The sequence below is a fragment of the Curcuma longa genome, unplaced genomic scaffold (assembly GCF_044706935.1).
Source record: "Curcuma longa cultivar G26 ecotype Majalengka, Jawa Barat unplaced genomic scaffold, ITB_CL_G26_1.1 contig_19166, whole genome shotgun sequence".
NCBI lineage: Eukaryota > Viridiplantae > Streptophyta > Magnoliopsida > Zingiberales > Zingiberaceae > Curcuma > Curcuma longa.
The window spans coordinates 88,356-106,441 of record NW_027431018.1 but is presented as its reverse complement, the minus strand read 5'-3'; the positions used below and the strand labels follow the sequence as shown (position 1 = coordinate 106,441).

Below are 18,086 nucleotides of genomic sequence, written 5' to 3'. Positions count from 1 at the left end.
TTTTTTTCATTCCTTGCGTAGATTGATTAACAAATCTTCTTTAACTTCTAATTGAACTATGTTAAATAGTTGCAAGATTTTTATGGTTGTGACAATCTAGCTTTATGGATTGGGAAATAAAAGCCTGTACACCTTACTAGCATTGTGGAGTACTTAAGCTTGACTACTACTTTAATTCAGTCTCCTAATCTATTTCTGTTTGTGTGGTTAAAGTTCCTTGACAACTCACAAATCTCCTCAGATATATTCCCCATCATAATAAATTAGCTGCTAGTTTGACATACTTAAGAACCTAGTAAAGCTACTTTCAGGATTTCTAAGAGTGAATTTTTGTGTAAATTGCAAGATCCAATAATATTAACATTCTTCCTTTTTGCAGATGATGCAATTGGCTCAGTCATCCTGGATATTACACGTCAACTGCAATAAGCGGAGGGTTGCACCTATTGCTGCACTTCTTTCTTCTGTATTGCATGAGTCATTATTTAGTCACTTAGCCATGCACGATACCAAAGATAACAAACCTGGCCCTTTGAAGTGGGTAAGTGCTGTTTCCATTTCTGTCTTTTAGAAACATCAGGAACATTTTCTGAACATGTTCATGGAAATTGAGAGCCCATTCCTATTTCTTATTTGCCTCTCCTTTCTTAAAGTGTTCTTACAGAGCAATACTAATTTCATTTCTTATTTTGATTTGTTATTTATTGCGTTTGTCTTCTATATAGAAATGTTTTATTATTGTTGCTATGATGTGATTATTTTAATGTTACACAAGATGTAGTTGGAGGACTTCAAAACTATAATATTTGCAAATCTATATTGTGGTTTCATGTAGCTCTTGAGAAACTAAACTTGTGTAACTCAAGCATGAAGGAAGTTGAGTACATTATGCGTCTTATACTCATCTTCAAACTCACAAACCAAGAAGGTAAGTTTGGATGCTATATTATGGTATCATGGATGCCTTTGTTCACATCATATGTTCACAGTTTTTGTGGTGCTCACTACTTCCTTTGTTGTCCCACCTTCGCCAAATTGAACTATCAATACGGCGAGAAACTTTTTGTAATTCCCTCCAACCACCTTTCCTTTGTTCTCTTATGCTCATACCACTTGATTTTAGTTTGTTGTCTGTCGTAAATTTTTTTTTGACACTTTGAGCCTCCAACAACTTCAACAAGATCAAGTCCTTTAATAGCCTCTTCTTTCCTCTTTCCCTCACCATGATCATTAAAATAATTTCAATCTTTAATGTTTGAGGTCTGATGGATTCATCTGGTTTCTATCCATGCCGACTGCGACAAACAAATGTATTGCCCATTCCTACTCTTCACATGAGACACACTATTGTGACATAGGCAAAACTGATCAAACCCTATGCTTGTCACTTCTGAGTCTTGATCTCCCAACGGAAAAATATATTTTGACGATACTAGGTGACATGGTTCAATTTCTCAAACGTTGATAGTAAGTGGAAAGTTATAGAATACAACATGCACACATGTTAGGGCTATAATCTCCTGAACAATCTACAGTTGTTACTTGTTAACATCATCTCTCAAATTGATAATTCTACTAATAACTTTAGTTTGCATCGAACATGGACAAAGCTGATGAATGATTGAGCATTGTGTTAATTTCCTATTACTAGTATAAGCCTGACCAGATGACATAAACCTGGCTTTAGGATTATGTGCTCAAGTTGTGGGATGACAAGGTATTTCTAAAATGCTCATCAACACAAGGATTCTTATTCATCTTCTACACTAGATCAGATGGTTCTTGCGAGCCCTATAGATGATTTATGTGTTCTCATCGGATGATGTGATTAGTTTCACTTCTAATGAGAAATGATGGCATGACTGATGAGGTGGAGGTAGTCTTGAAGGTTAGTGGCAACAATGTGGATGATGTGTAATAGGAGAGCAATTGGCTGGCCCGAAGTATTGCTCTTATTATACCTTCAAACCTCAACATCTTGCTTTAAATGTGTTAATTTCCTATTACTAGTATAAGCCAGACCAGATGACATAAACCTGGCTATAGGATTATGTGCTCAAGTTGTGGGATGACAAGGTATTTCTAAAATGCTGATCAACACAAGGATTCTTATTCATCTTCTACGCTAGATCAGATGGTTCTTGTGAGCCCTATGGATGATTTATGTGTTCTCATCGGATGATGTGATTGGTTTCACTTCTAATGAGAAATGATGGCATGACTGATGAGGTGGAGGTAGTCTTGAAGGTTAGTGGCAACAATGTGGATGATGTGTAATAGGAGAGCAATTGCTCTTATTATACCTTCAAACCTCAACATCTTGCTTTAAATGTGGGATAAAAAGAGCCCACATTATAAATTTGAGGAAATGGAGATTCAAAGAAGCAAAGAGAAGCGATAGTAGTTCGGATGAGTTGGTATTTCTCTTGGAGTGGTCTTGAATCAAATGCTATAGGAAGATTGTAGGATTAATGAGTGCGGGGAGCGGGGGAGGGGCGGGGGGTAAATAATGCTTGCCGTTTTCATTCGTTTTTGTGAAACTTGCTTTGTTTATCAAAGTTGGTAACGAAAAGTAAAGAAAAACAAAACAGAAGATGCGTTTCTTTTTACTTGGTTCATAATCTGCGGCTGCTACTCCAAGGTTCACGGTCGTTGACCACTTTCGATGGACAATAAAATAATGTTCTCTTTCTCAAAAAGAGATTTGCCTTTTACAAAGGATAGGGATCGGTAATAAGTTAACTGATCCTTTTCAAAAGAAATCACGGAAAAACAAGAAAAACTGACATAAAATACCGATAATGAATTAAAACTTGAGCGCAATTGTCGGAGCAACACTTTGGCATTCTATCAAAATTTTGAGACAGAACGTGAGTTTGAGGCGGTGTAAATTGTTGTTTTGAAGGTGCTAGTCGAAGCTACTTTAAAAGTTATTCTGGGTGCCTCGATCCCTTTCCGGGTGCTCTGGCTCGATCCGATACAATTCCCTATCATCGCGATTTTATCCACCCTGGGTGTCTAGATTGCTGACTTGTTGATAGCTGAGCGAAGCGTATTTGATTCTTTTCTGATCATGACTTATCCATCTTCGGTCGTTTGGATGTTGACGCGCTTTGCTTAAGCAGTGCTTGCCAACTCATCTGGACTTATTCAACTAATCCAGTCACTTGGAATCCTTTTGGGCTCTTGGATACCTTCTAGGCACTTGGATCCCTTCCAGGCGCCTGGAGTTCTATTTCGAGCCAATTTCATATTTAGTCTCTATATTACAGAGTTAGTATAACAGATATAATATATATAAATCTTACAACTGTCTGATCTTGACTTTGGATTTCTAGTGAAATTCTAAGTTAGACTGATATCTACTGTTTCCTTTAAGGGAATGCTTCCTCACCCACTCCTCTTAGAAGAGTTTACTTGGTGCTTCTTTGGATCTCGTTTATACTTTTTTGCTTAGCCTTTGGTCCTTGACCCCCAGTCACTGGTCCGACTTTATCTTCGTCCTCCAGACCCTATCAAGTTCCTCCATCTGGTGTCTTTGATCCACTAAGACTTTCTTGCCTAGCCATCTTCTAGCTGACCACCCACTAGAGCTTTCCCATGCCTAGCCATGGTCCAGCCGATCCACTAAGACTTTTCCTTGCCTAACCTTCAGTTAGAACTTGCCTTGTTTAGTCTACAGCTAGGACTTTCTTATCTAACCTCTAGCTAGGATTTTTTGTTTTTGCTACCTACATACTTAGTTAACCTTCGTTAGATCATAAATAAACTTAACTTTGACCCTTTGCCATTAACAAAATCTAGGTTCGATTATCTGGTGTTTCTTGTACCAACAATCTTCCTCTTTTTGATTATGCCAACTCGGTACAAAGTTAAGTAAACATAGTTCTAAAGTAAAATCAAATTTAAGGGACAGATTTGAATTTGAAAGTTTTAAGGGGCAAATTTTAATTTGAAAGTTCTAAGGGATAAATCTTAATTTGAAAATTTTCCCCCTTAACATAATCCTCCCCCCTAATCATTGTAGGATCGTTGAGAGCGCTAGAGTGGGGGAGGGGTGAATAGCGTGTACGGTGCATTTTCACAATTCGTAATAAACTCATAAATTCTTGTGATAATAGAAACAAAGAGGGGTGCGGAAAAGAGAAACAGACACAAGAATTTACTTGGTTCACAGCCATAGGTTGTTACTCCAAGGCTCGCGATCAAGATATCGTTTTCGACGGGCAATCAACTATGTAACTCTCCTCTTATAAAAGGGAGTTAGTGATTTACAAAAGTATAGGACCGGTAACAAATATACCGATCTAATAAAATTATGCACACATATAATGTACCGACAGAGTGAAGATTGCGAATTTTTGTGCAGCTCTTTGGTGTTACGACGTTTTTGGTTGAAGTTTCGCATGCAAATGATCGTTGCTTGAGTGTAGAATGATTTTTCAAGAGCTCTCCCTCGAGGCTCTTTTATTAGGGTATCTGGGCGCCTGGAAATCTTTTCAGGCGCCTCCACGCTGCCCACTGATCCACTATCGGCGTTGCTGACTCGACACTTATGGGCGCTTGTATCCCTTTCTGGGCGCCTCTATGTTGAAATGGAGGTTCCGGATCAAACCTTGACTCCGCAATGCTTTATCCAGATCAGGGCGCTTAGAATCACTCCGAACGCCTAGAAGTTGATGTGTCTCAACCACTGGGACTTTGCCATCTTACTGTTTTGCTGGCTCCGTTCTGTTGACGTCCAATCGCCTAAAACCAATCCAGGCGCCTGGAGATTCGGTTGCATGGATCCAGACAAGGGCGCCCGGAACATAAAGTTCCAATCCTTCCTTTCCTGTATTATAAGTTAGCTCAAAAGCAAAATACAATAAGAAAGAGTAATAGTTCCAAGAATTTTTTTAGCCTTGACTTCGGATTTCCAGTGAAACCTTGAGTCAGATTGACGTCTACTGTTCCCCTCATCGGGAACACACTCTCACTCACTCAGGAGAATTTACTTGTTGTCAACTAAGTCCTCCAGGTATGTTGGACTTCTGCTTAGCCTCGATCCTAGGCCTACAAGATTTCCACCGCTAGACATCTGGTTCTCCTGACTTGCCTAGTCTTTCACCTGATGCACTTGATCTGCCAAGTTTTCCTGCCTAGTCCTCCTGACCAGGACTTCCTTACTCAGTTCTTCAAACTGTCTTCCCACCTAATCCTCCATATCAGGTGTGTCCAGCCTCCAGCCAGGACTTCTACTACCTAGTCTGTATTAGAACTTCCACTGCTTAGTCTCCACTAGAACTTTCCTGTGCCTAGCCGCAATTAGGATTTTTCCTGTGCTCCTGCACACTTAGATCAGCTTATTAGTAAACAACACACAATTAACTTGAAGCTTTTGTCGTTATCAAAATTAAAGTTTGATCATCTGGTGCTCCCTGTACCAATAATCTCCCTCTTTTTGATTATGACAACCCAAGTTTTAAGTTAAGAAAAAATATTTTATAATGACTGATAAAGTAATAAACTGATTAATGCAATAAATTGAATAATGCAAGTAATAAATTAGTCATTCTAAAATTTGAACTCCCCCTGTTTTCAGGACTCCTCCTGAATTTGTACTTGGGTAACAACAAACTTTTGAAATTTTATTTCTTCTCTTCCCCTAAATTTAATATGGTTTAGTTTTGATCAACTTGATTCAAAACCATTCAAGTCCCTTTTTAATTTTGAAAATTCTTAAAAAGTTGAAAAAATATTTTGAATTAGAATTGAAATGTTTATCTTTCCTCCTTTGACATAATCAAAAAAATTTGAAAAAATATAGGTGTGAGTCCAAGCATGTTATAAAAAAATACTTAGACAAAAAACTATCCTCTTTGGGCACATGCCGAACTTAGGTTTTAACTAACTACCAGAAGATAGTAGCTTGACCAAATTTGTCAAGTTTAAGTGTATCATTCCAGCTAGCTTTTGCTAAGCAACAACACTTGATCTATAGTTTGTGTTTACAACACAAACTTTGGTTTGATGTACAGACTTAAGCATCTGAAACTTAGGTTAAAATCTTATGCATCTCACACCATTCTAAGTTTCACAATACATAATTAAATTATCTAGTGTGCTTTGTGAGATGCGTAATCTAGATATATAGGTACATGATTTATAGGGGGAAATCTAGACTAAGGCTAAAACATTCCTTTTCATTTTTTAAATCTAAAATTTGAACTTAAGTTTTTTAGAATTTAAAATAATTTTTTAAAACAATTTTGAAAAACTAATTAATAATATATTTGAAAACATGAATTTTTGAAAGTTAAAGAAAATTTTTATTTTATTCTACTAAACACAGTCCTAATTGCCTTCTGATTATACTAAACTCAGATTCGGGTAGAGGCTTTATGAATATATAAACTGTTAGATTGAGACTCAACATAATCGAGTACAATTTCTCCCTTAGCGACATGATATCTAACAAAGTGGTGTTTAACCTCTATGTATTTTGTTCTAGAATGGTGAACTGAGTTTTTTTGTCAAGTTTATTAAACTAATGTTATCAATTAACACCTTAGTATTATGATATTTAAATTATAATCAGTTAATGTGTGTATCATTCAATGTAGTTGTGCAACATATTTACCCATGACTATGTACTATGCTTTAGTTGTAGATAATGCAATACATTGTTGCTTTCTACTACACTAGCTGGCTAGATATAAACTCAAGAACTGACATTCTCCACTTGTACTTTTTCTGTTTAGTTTGCAACCGACATAGTCTGAGTTAGAATATCCTACTAGGTCAAAGTAATATATCCTCTATCCCACATCTGCATGATGTTAGCAGAATTGAGTAAAACTGAGTCCTTTTTTTCACCTCATTAGTTCTGGATTCTCAATATTCCTTCAATGTTTACTCGATCACATTCATTACCTAGGTATTGGAGTCTGCTATACAAAATGTGGACATTTCACATATTAGATTCAAGTATTTCTTTCTCATTTTCTCTTCTGACATCCATGAACTGCATAATTTATATACTGCTTGTGCTGGTAAACCTAAATTGTTTCCTGCATAGATATAAATGAGAACCCGACAGTCACAAAGACAGATTCCTATGGACAGGATGTCCTTGTGTTGTGTCTAGATACTTTAAATATTTTGTAGTAGTGTTAAACTTTTTCTCCTTTCTTCCACATAAAATATTCTTTAGACACAGTTTTTTGAAGATTGTAATATAGTTCTCAAGAAGTTTGATGATGGTTGTTGTTTATGGTTGGAAATTCTATTCAAGAGTAGTTTTAATATATAAATATGATGTTTATATCTTCATTGCACATACTCTGCTGTTTGATTTTAGCTTAGCTACTCATTTTATGGAAGGGTTAATTAGTCAGTCATTTCCATTTTCTGCTGCTGTTTGTTTATTCATGGTCATCCATCAGTTCTTACTGATGTTAGCATGTTAATTAGAATGGAATAGGGAATTCTTTTTCTGTTTTTGTTCCTTTTTCCTGATATATTATGTCATTAATAATCCGCTGCCAAAATCATTTATTAACTTAATTTCCTGTTATCTTACAGTTCATTGAAAAACTTCTTGATGATGGCAAAAGAAGTCCCCGTACCATTCGACTTGCAGCTTTACACTTAACAGGACTGTGGCTGTTGTATCCGGCAACAATTAAATATTACATAAAAGAGTTGAAGTTGCTGACACTATATGGCTCTGGTGTATTTTTCCCCACTGCATTTGCTGATTCAACTATTTTGTTTCTCTTCGAGGATAGTGCAAAAGTTTGCCCCATTGTCCTTCTAAATCTTTTTCTTTTTGCAGTGGCCTTTGATGAGGATTTTGAGGCAGAGCTGTCTGAAAATCATGAAGCTGAAATTGAGGTTTCTATACTTGCTCAAAGTCCTGATCAAGAATTCACAGAGGTATTCCTATTTTGTGCAGAATCTGGACATTGTTTGCAATGTAATACTTATTGGATTAATAGTTCTTTATTATGGATATCTGGGAAACTGAGGTTCTTTTGCATGTCTGTTCAACTCTTTGTAATTATTCTAAAAGAGAAGAATTTAAGATACGACGGAGAGTGCATGAAATTGAAACTCTCTTCCTGCTGATTAAAATAGGTAGCACATGCCATTCTACTGGCTCATTGTGACCTAAATTGGTGATGAGGTAGTGGCATTAGTGGAACATGGTGGTACCCCATCAAAACCGAACCATAGGGTAGGGATCTCAACACAAGGGTGCCAATAAATGACAATATGCAAGCTATTGGATGAGAAGAATAGTCTAGGTCCTAGCACAACCCTAGGTTTCCTTATGCTTTTTTTTTTCTTTCTTTTGTCTCTATTTCTTCATATTTTTTTCCCTCTTGCTCCCCCTCTTAGGTGCCAATTGACATGACCTAGTTTTTGCAACAATGATTGGTCACACTTCATCATATAGAATTCCAAGGAGAAATTATGGTGTGTTTGTTGATAAAAATTGGAAACTGTTTTTTGTTTATGGATTTTTTTTTTCAATTTCTAAATTCCTTTTTTGGAGAATGAAATTTGAAAATAATAAAGGAAAGATAGTTTCAACAGAAAAAATTATATTGCAATCATGATCAAATTCTTGTCTTGCATCATCATCATTCTAAAACATAAAAATTACAAATATGAGTATATACCTATTTGTAATTTTCTACAACACAAATTTCAGTTATATTAGGGGCTTAGTTTCTTATTCTTGCTTCTCCATATCACATGTGCACTTTCTATCTATTCTTTGTAATATGTTTATAAATTTGAGCATGCACTTGATTTTAAGTGGATGGTACTACTACCAAAGGTTATATTTTTTTCAAAGCTATTGATATTATTAGCAGAGCATGATAATAACATGCAAAGCTCAAAACCTCAAGAAGGTTTTAGTTAATCTTGATGTGTATGCCAAGAGGGTGTTTAGTGCATGGTTTAACATTTCGTTCTGTGCCGGGCAAAATGAGTGAAATTTACCATTTCGTCCACCATCCAGCTTCGGCACTACGGGTTGCCGCAGGTCGTGGAGGTGCTGCGATCCAATGGTTCGACCTCCATGGGTAGCAGAGTGCTGCGATCTCATGACGCGACTTTTGTGGGTCGCGGCGGAGACACCTACGACTTTTACGAGGTCGCGGAGACCTCTGCGGGGTCAGGAAGGCCATTGCGACCTTTGTGGGTCGTTATGGAGATCCCCTCGACCTCCGTGGGGTCGCGGTGGGGACACCTGCACGCACTGTAGGGATGAAAACTTAGATGTATAATTAAAATTTAGGTTAATAATTTTAATGAATTCCCAACTATAAATAGGATAATATAAACAGACTTAATCAAATTCTACTAAACTATCCTATTAATTTAATATATATATATATATATATTTTTCAAAATATATAATAATTTATTTATTTACCATATGGAGATGTAGTGATCTCGTATTTTTTATTTTTTAAAAGATTATTTTATTTTTATTTTTTAATATTTAAATTGATTTTTTATTTTTAATTATTATATTTTATATTTAAAAATATTAAAATTGTATCGGAACGACACAATACGACATTGAAATTGTATCGTTCCAGTCATAAATCAAAACTTCGATATGGTTTGAGATTTTAAATTATAGTTTAGTGTCGGCATGACACAATACTTATTCACACGATTGACATAGCGATACAAAAGATTATCTAGTATTGAATTTTGAAAATTTCATTTTGACCATGCTAACCGACATGGTATGAGATTTCAAACTATGATCACATGTCATTGGAAGAAGAATGGAAATTAATAAAATTTTTAATCATTTTTTTATATCGCTTAGTGTAAAGTTAATGTATTATGTAAATTTTAATCTTGTAGCCAAGTGGTCATAGAGATACGTCTATAAACATGTTTCTCTAATGGCCCTACCATGTGGCTAAGCTATTGTACTTTCAAGGAGTCCAATTGAAGAAAGAAGCAACAAAAGCAATTAATAAAACTTTCATAAATGGTAATCCTAAGAGGGAAGAGAGGCATATGAGCATCCTAAGCCACACTCAACACCTACCATTACTCTATCCCTGTGCTAACTTGAATACCACACTAAATTTGATTTACATTATATAATGGTTCATTAACTCAAGTCAACTACATATACCCATGCTTAGTCTTAAAGGGAGGATCACGACAGTCAGTTAGGCTTAACGGATCTATTAATCAACAATGTTTTCATCGATCTCTCTGTTTGTTTAACTAACGTTGACACAAGCCACTATTATATTTAAAGCCCACAATTGTGGACTATATAGTTAACACTGTCATTCAATATTCAACACAACTTTAACAATTACCTCTTTCACTACAACTTGAAGAATTACCCCTTTGTACTACAAGGTGAACAATTGCCCCTTTCTTTATCTATTTTATACATAACTCTGACCTAGAACTTACCTATTGTAGGACTTTTCCTGACTAGATTTTAATTTGTCACAACATCTAAATACTCAATTTACCCACTTATTCAACTTGTGTAACATTTGATGATTAGGTATGGTATATACATATTGAATAAATCATGTGTACCATGATTTCAAGGAGTTGGTCAAGGAACCAGCAACAATAGTAATCAAGTCTTTATTCCACTAAGTAAGGTCGACTATATGGATTCTCCTATTCCATTGGGCTCGGTCTTCTACTATGTCATTATCTATATTTGAATGAATATTATCCTATACATCGTTGCTAATCAAGTATACTTTTGATTTGTCTCATCAATTAATATGCCTATCTATCGTGGTCTTATAACGCCTAATTAAGGCATTTATTGATCGTTTAAGTACATATCTATACCATTTTAAATGTCTTTAAGAGTTTTTTCTCAATAGGTGCAATCTATATTTTTTTCTAATGTTCTCATTTTTTATTCCATCTACATACATCTGCACATCTAATTTTACATCTTCATATTTGCAATTTTCATTTTTTGCTTGTGTGTGCGCTTTATAACATAATATGCAACTCCATATAACATAGTAGGTCAAACTGACATTTTTGTAAAACTTTTCTTTAAGCTTTAAAGGTACTGTATGATCACAAGAAACACATGACGCCTTCATTTCAAAAATCCTATTTATATCCTATGTCAAACATCTCTATCAAGTCCACTATTCTTTTGTAAAAACAATCCTAAATACTTAAAAATTTCGGTTACATGTAACTTGTTATATGCTATTTTAACAATTGACTTGCTACATCTATTACTGCTAAATTTAAATTTCATATATTTGTCTTTACTTTACTAAGTCTAAAACCTTTAACTTCTAGTATCTCTTGGTAAGATTTGAACTTAACATTTACTCCTTTACTTCTTATCGACCAAAACAATGTTATCTGCAAATAACATGCACAATAACTTATCTTGGATGTGTCTAGTTCATCTATAACTAGTGTAAAAAAATATGAACTTAGAGTATTCTTGTTGTAATCCTATTTTTATAGGAAATGCTTCGGTTAACCTATCTTGAGTCTTCACGTTTGTCATTAAATCTTCATATATATCTTTAATTGTCTCAATATACGTTACAAGACTTTCTCATAGCATATTTTTTTTTCTAAAATTCTCTACATATTTTTTTGGGGACTTTGTCATAAGTTTTTACTAGGTTAATAAATACCATGTATAACCCTTGCTTCTTTTTCTGAAACTTTTCTATTAATTGTCTAAAAAAATGTATAATTTCTATTGTTGAGCTTTGAAGTATAAATCCAAATTGATTTTTAATCACTTTGGTCTCGTTAATTTTTTTTTCTATCACTCTTTCTCAAAGTTGGTCAGATGAACCACTAGAGATTAATTGGTTTGTTGTTCGACGATTAGTTGTTCAAAAGAGGCACAAAGATTCCCTCGTAACTCAATCTACAAGCAAAATGTTCGTAGGAAGGGCTAAGCATGACTCTAGACAATTATATAAAGAGATCAAATTGCATCAATGGATAACTTGCAAATGTGAATAAGCTACTATGAGGGTGTCATGTCCCTAAGGGCTTCATTTAACATATAAAGGCACCTCACCCATGACAATTCTCAGCAACAATACCATAAAGAGAAATAATACCTCTTGACCACTGCCTACTGGCCTGCAGTGCCTCATGTGTGATAGTAAACATGACCAATCAGGGACTCTTGTTGGCTCCTTGAGCTGAATATTTTGAATACTGGTCTTATGGGAGGTGGTGCTACAGTGAAGACTGGGCTGCAAATGATATAACTGAGGCTGCTGAGAATGGCATTGAGGTTTATGATTCTGCTGCAGAGATAGTTAATATCTCTGTTAACCTCTTTACTGATTAGGTTGGTTGGACTTACTCTACTGAGTCTGAGATGTCGATGATTGATGCTTGCTCTTAATGCTCAATTCTTTCTCTGTTATCCCAAGAACTTATAATAAAAGTAAAGTCCTGTTGTAGATGACACATATACCTATGTTCACAACCACCACATCCATAAAACTTTCTTTAGCCTCTTCTTAGAGCTTAAGTTTTAGCACTGATTGAGACTTAGATGAATGTGTAGACCTCCATGAAATTGTATGAGATGTATTGACCACCTTCTATAGCTGAGAAGACTCTCTCAAGTTGCTGCCCCCTAGATTGACCATACGAGTGACTCACCTTGACATGTTGAGACTGAGAGATTAATTGACTTAGTTTCCTCTCCTGATTAGTTTATAGTTGGGAGGTCTCGATCAAGGTCCAAAATGTTAAGTTGTGTCCGAGTTTCTTTTTGTTTAGAATGATATTGTTTTAGTATTATACCGATATTCTGATGTATGAAATTGGTGATAAATTGAAGGTGGAATGAGAAAGGAGACAAAGAAGAAGATATGACAAATATATACTTAACTTTGAACAAGAGCGATATTGTTTTAGTATAGTGTCGACATTTTGATTACGGTGTTACTGACAATAGGAGGTGCAATAAAAAAAAGTTGAAGAAGAAAACGAAGAGCATAAACAATTATACACTTGACTTTGGACTTTCGATTTCATTTATAATGGTATAGTTTCAATAGATTATCTTGTACGAATGCAATGCATAAAATAATAACATTTTTAGAATTCATCTTAACTTATATTATATATTCCAAGGGGTGCCAAGTGTTGGTACGATACATAGCTAAGTGAAATATGCGAGTAGTATCAAATTTTGGTAATTTATCAGAATGAGTCATCCAACATGGTACAAGATTTATATCATGATCTTGATTGCAAAAGCTTTGTCTAGGGCCTTCTAGAGTGTCTAGACAACCTAATCGAGATGTAGGGTGCAAGCCCCTAGATGAAGGAAACCTACTAGTCATTGTACTGAGCAAACAATTGAAAACAAATCTCTGCCATCTTATCAAAGTTGGCACTATTGTCAACTATATTCTGATTCCCATATTTGATGCTTAAGAAATCATACTGATGCTGACACCAAAAATATAGATAAGAACCTTAATATAGAACTATTGTATCAAAAATCCAAACCAAAAGGAAATTGGACTCTAGATTTGATTGCTTAGATATATGCAACTTCCTGTGAATTACAAAAATTTAAAAAATCCATTAAAGTCAAATAAAGAGAAAATTCATAACTTAAATCACAACCCTAGTTTTAATATCAAAAAAATTTTCACATGTAATAAGTTTTTCGTTTTGCATACAAGGGCACCTCACCCATGATAATTCAAAACACATATTTTGTTCTATTTTTTCCCCAAGAATAATTCCACACTAGATGAGAACACATGAATGATACTAAAGAATTTTATTATTGAGTTCCTTTGATTTGGAACAAAAATATAATTTGAATAAAAACCTTTGTGTAAAAGGAAAAGCCACAATAAAGATGTTGATTCTTTTAAAATGGAACAATGCATCATACAAGAAGAAAATGTTGCAAGATGGGCAAATAAATACATATGACAATTATAGAAACCGGCAACCCCAACCAACCAACATCTCATTAACTTTCCCTGCCTTCAAATTTGGAGGTTATAGAAAAACAAGGAATGTGCATAAAAGTGTGAAGTGGGTATATAGGATAAATATATATGAATTATTATTTTTTAGAAAGAGTTCCATGTAATAGCAGTTTAAATCAATGAATATCTGACATTACTCTTTAAATAATGATCTAGATCAATTTTTCTTCATTTACAAGATGTATGTTAAATCTTCTTATCACCGCTTAAGTCTATATATTCTTTTAATAAGTTGAAGCACTAGAGCCACATTCACCATTTACAAAGGTGACACATAATACATGGGTTGATGCCTTAAATCAGGAGTGTAGCAATGAGTCAAAGCCCTTGCTAATGCATATAAAATAGGTTCAAAGCCTTCAAAATATCCAAATTGGGCGAAAACTACATTGCATGCAAATGGGCTTGAAGGTTGCAACTCATGCAGATGGGTTGAATCATGTGACTCACGATCATGAGCTAAAACCATAGATCACATGGCTGGGCTTTAAGTTTCACCTTATGGCACTTAATTCTCTGCTGTTACTCTTTCTATGTTTTGGCCTTTTAGCACTTTTATTCCACTGTTACTCTTCTTTATATTTTCTAAGTTTTCAACCAAACAAAAGACGCCAAGGGAATGATAAGCTCCATCATTATTGATCTGATAGGGAAGAATAATTGAAGAAAACATGGAGATTAAGTAATCAACCCTTCCCTACTTCATGGATTGTGTTGAAAACCAATGTAAGAATGGCAACTCACCCACATTCATATTGGATGCAGATGCCCATTGCATCGATTAGTAAGAAAATCAATTATTGCTACACAACAGACAAATAAAGATATGATCCTCATCTAGCGGAAGTACCATTCCTCACTCAGAGACAAATTTGAAAATTGTATCAACTCAAAAACATGTTCATTACATGAGATTCTAACCTCCTTTTATGATTTGATAATATGACCTATTTTTTATAAAATAACAAACTTTTCTGATAAAATCCTAATTAGCCTAATAAAGGTCTAAGAAACTTTTCTAAAAAAACTAAACTTTTTAAAAGTTCTAACAAATTATAAAAATTAACATCTTGGGCAACTTTAAGTAATTTTTAATAGAATTAAATCTTGACTGAGTTATTCTCCTCAATTGAAAAGAACTCACTATGTTGAGTAGGAAGGTGGAATTGATAAATCAAGTCCATCAACATAGCACATTGGTGCAAGGTGATGATGCTTCTCTAGTTAAAGTAGATAGTTGTCATTGCCTTTTTTATGTTAATTTATTTCCTTCTTTGCATTATTCTCCCCCAGCGAGGAGAACTCGACTCTCGATGAGTTGTCAACTTTTCTTCTTGGATCGTTTTTTTCAAGTGTGGGAAGTAATTGATTTAGTATTTGTAACTTATCTAGCAATGTTTCTTCATTAATTTTTTTTGTTCTTTTGATGTCCCTTTCAATGAGAAAGAAATAGATGCATTTTGTTTTTGCATTTTGACTTTGAGATATTCCCTTTTGGTCGACCTTTCCAACGAATATGGAAACATCCATGGTTTAAAATTTTGATCTGTATCAAAGTTTCATTTTATGACCGGAATAATACAGTTTTGGTACCATATTGTACCGTGTCATGCCAATATGATTTTGGTATTTTTTAAATATAAAAATGAAAAATATTTTTAAAAATAAATTTTTAGCCTAAATATTCAAAAATAAAAATACAAAATAATATATATAATTTAAAAAGGAATGCGAGATCACGGCGCCTTTGAGACCTCGTGGAGGTCGTTGCGATCTCGCAGTGTCTGTAACCAATGGGATTGCGACGCCTCCTCAACCCCGCAGAGGTCGCATAGGATCGCGGTAGCCTCCACGACTACTGTGTAAGAAAATTTTTAACCTTGGAAACATCTAAGTTTGTTATGACAAGAATGATGGTCACACCTTTATTGAAATTATGTAATTTGAAGGTGATAATGATGAGAATGATTTTGCAAAACTTATAACAAAATCAGCATATGGAGACCAATACTAACTTCTCCTAGCTAATTAACCTATTCTTCAATTTAAAAATTAAACTTTTGCTGAAATAAATTGGGAAGTTAAATGAACAAGGATTATATGTGATCTTCCTCACAATATAATCAAATAAAATAGATATGAATTGGACGAATGCATTTAAAGTAGATGTGATGAGGAAATTTGAATTAATGAATATAATATGAAAATTTGCTATACCATTAGATATTTTATAATAATCATTGCTCAACACTATTTTCATCTTAGTGTCAATAGATATATTCCTTATATGCAAAGTGTAGTTCTCAATTTGGTAAATAGAATGACATAAGACATTTAACTCGGTTGATAAGAATCAAAGGTATAAGCATAGCTAGAAATTTCATATCGTACTAAGTGAAATGGTTGAAATGTATTGTTCTAATAAATTACTGAAACTTGATACTACTCAATATCGAAAAATGTCTCTTATATTGTCCTGTCAATCATATTTGTAGGATCTTGTAGAAATGCAAGGGGAGGGGGTGGGGTGAAGAGCATTTCTTTATATATATATTAGAAACTATTTTAAAAATTATTTTGAAGTAAGATGCACAGTAGAATAGAAATTTAGTTTTTGATCTTAATTTGAATTTATGAATAATTAAATATATTTTATAAAAAGAAATTATAAAATAATATGGAATCTTACTTTATTAAAAGAGATAAGTCCCTATTTATACATGAATATAGGGACCTATTTTAGGAGAATTATTCTATAAAAAAGAAAAATAGAATATTTATCCCTAATAGAATATTTATCCCTAAATATTCTAACACTCTCCCTCAAGCTGGAGAATATAAATCATATGTACCCAACTTGTTACATATGTAGTCAATTCGAGGACCTCTCAGTAACTTGATGAATATATCTGCTAGTTGATCCTTTGAGTTAATAAAGCTAGTAGATATTTCACCAGATATGACTCTCTCTGACAAAGTGACAATCGACTTCAATATGCTTTATTCTCTCATAAAAAACTGGATTCGAGGCGATAAGCATAGTGGCTTGGTTGTCACATATAAGTGACATTTGTGTAACTTCTCCAAATCTTAGCTCTTGAAGCAACTGTTAAGTGGAAGCTGAAGGAGCAACAGAACTTTGGACGATCTGTGCAGCACGGGGAGGTCGACCATGTAAGCTCCAACATTTATCAATCGTGTGTCTTAGTCGGCGACAATAATCACACCAAGGGCGTTCTTTGCCACCCTTACGAGGTGACATGATCAACCTTCTTTCCATCAGTACCTGCTTTCGGAAAGGTGTTGCTGGTGCTGTGTTGCTGGAAAAACATAAGGTAGGTGCTGCTGATGCCCGCCTACTTCTGGAAAAACGGGAAGAGAAGAAAAGGAGAGCTAGAACTTACTAGCTTGCTGCCGTTACTGGAAAAACATAAGGTAGGTGCTGCTGATGTTCGCCTACTTTTGGAAAAACGGGAAGAGGAGAAGAAAAGGAGAGCTAGAACTTGCTAGCTTGCTGCCGTTACTGGAAGAGGGCAACAGAGAAGAGAAGCATGCGGGAGGCAGGACGAGGAAGACGTGTTGCTCGTCGCGTCGAAGAAGACGCGCGATGAGGAAGCCGCTGCGATTGTTACGTCGCGACGAGAAAAATGCGCGACGAGGAAGGCGTGTTGCTCGTCGCGTCAAGGAAGACGCGTGACGAGGAAGCCGCTGCGATTGTTGCGTCGCGACGAGGAAAACACGTGACGAGGAAGTCGTGCTGCTCCTTGCGTTGAGGAAGACGCGCGACGAGGAAGCAACTGTGATTGCTGCGTCGCGACGAGAAAAACACGCGATGAGGAAGGCTGCAGAGGAGATTGACACGCGAGAGGCGGGACGAGGAAGACGTGCTGGTCGTTGCGTCGAGGAAGACGCACGACGAGGAAGCCGCTGCGATTGCTGCGTCGCGACTAGGAAAACACATGACAGGGAAGGCGTGATGCTCGTCGCGTCGAGGAAGACCCGCGACGAGGAAGCCGTTGCGATTGCTGCGTCGCGACGAGGAAAATGTGCGACGAGGAA

The 18,086-nt window shown here is 35.3% G+C and overlaps 1 protein-coding gene across 1 annotated transcript in view; it reads left to right on the top strand.

Annotated features, from left to right (window-relative positions):
• Nucleotides 1-379: 379 nt before the first annotated feature.
• Nucleotides 380-18,086, top strand: part of LOC141817043 (uncharacterized) — a gene marked incomplete at its 5' end in the record, with an annotated part of 84,008 nt that continues 66,301 nt past the window's right edge. Inside the window, 3 exon segments of the mRNA XM_074704740.1 lie at nucleotides 380-541; nucleotides 7,567-7,714; nucleotides 7,820-7,920. Of these exon segments, the coding sequence (XP_074560841.1) occupies nucleotides 380-541; nucleotides 7,567-7,714; nucleotides 7,820-7,920 (411 nt within the window).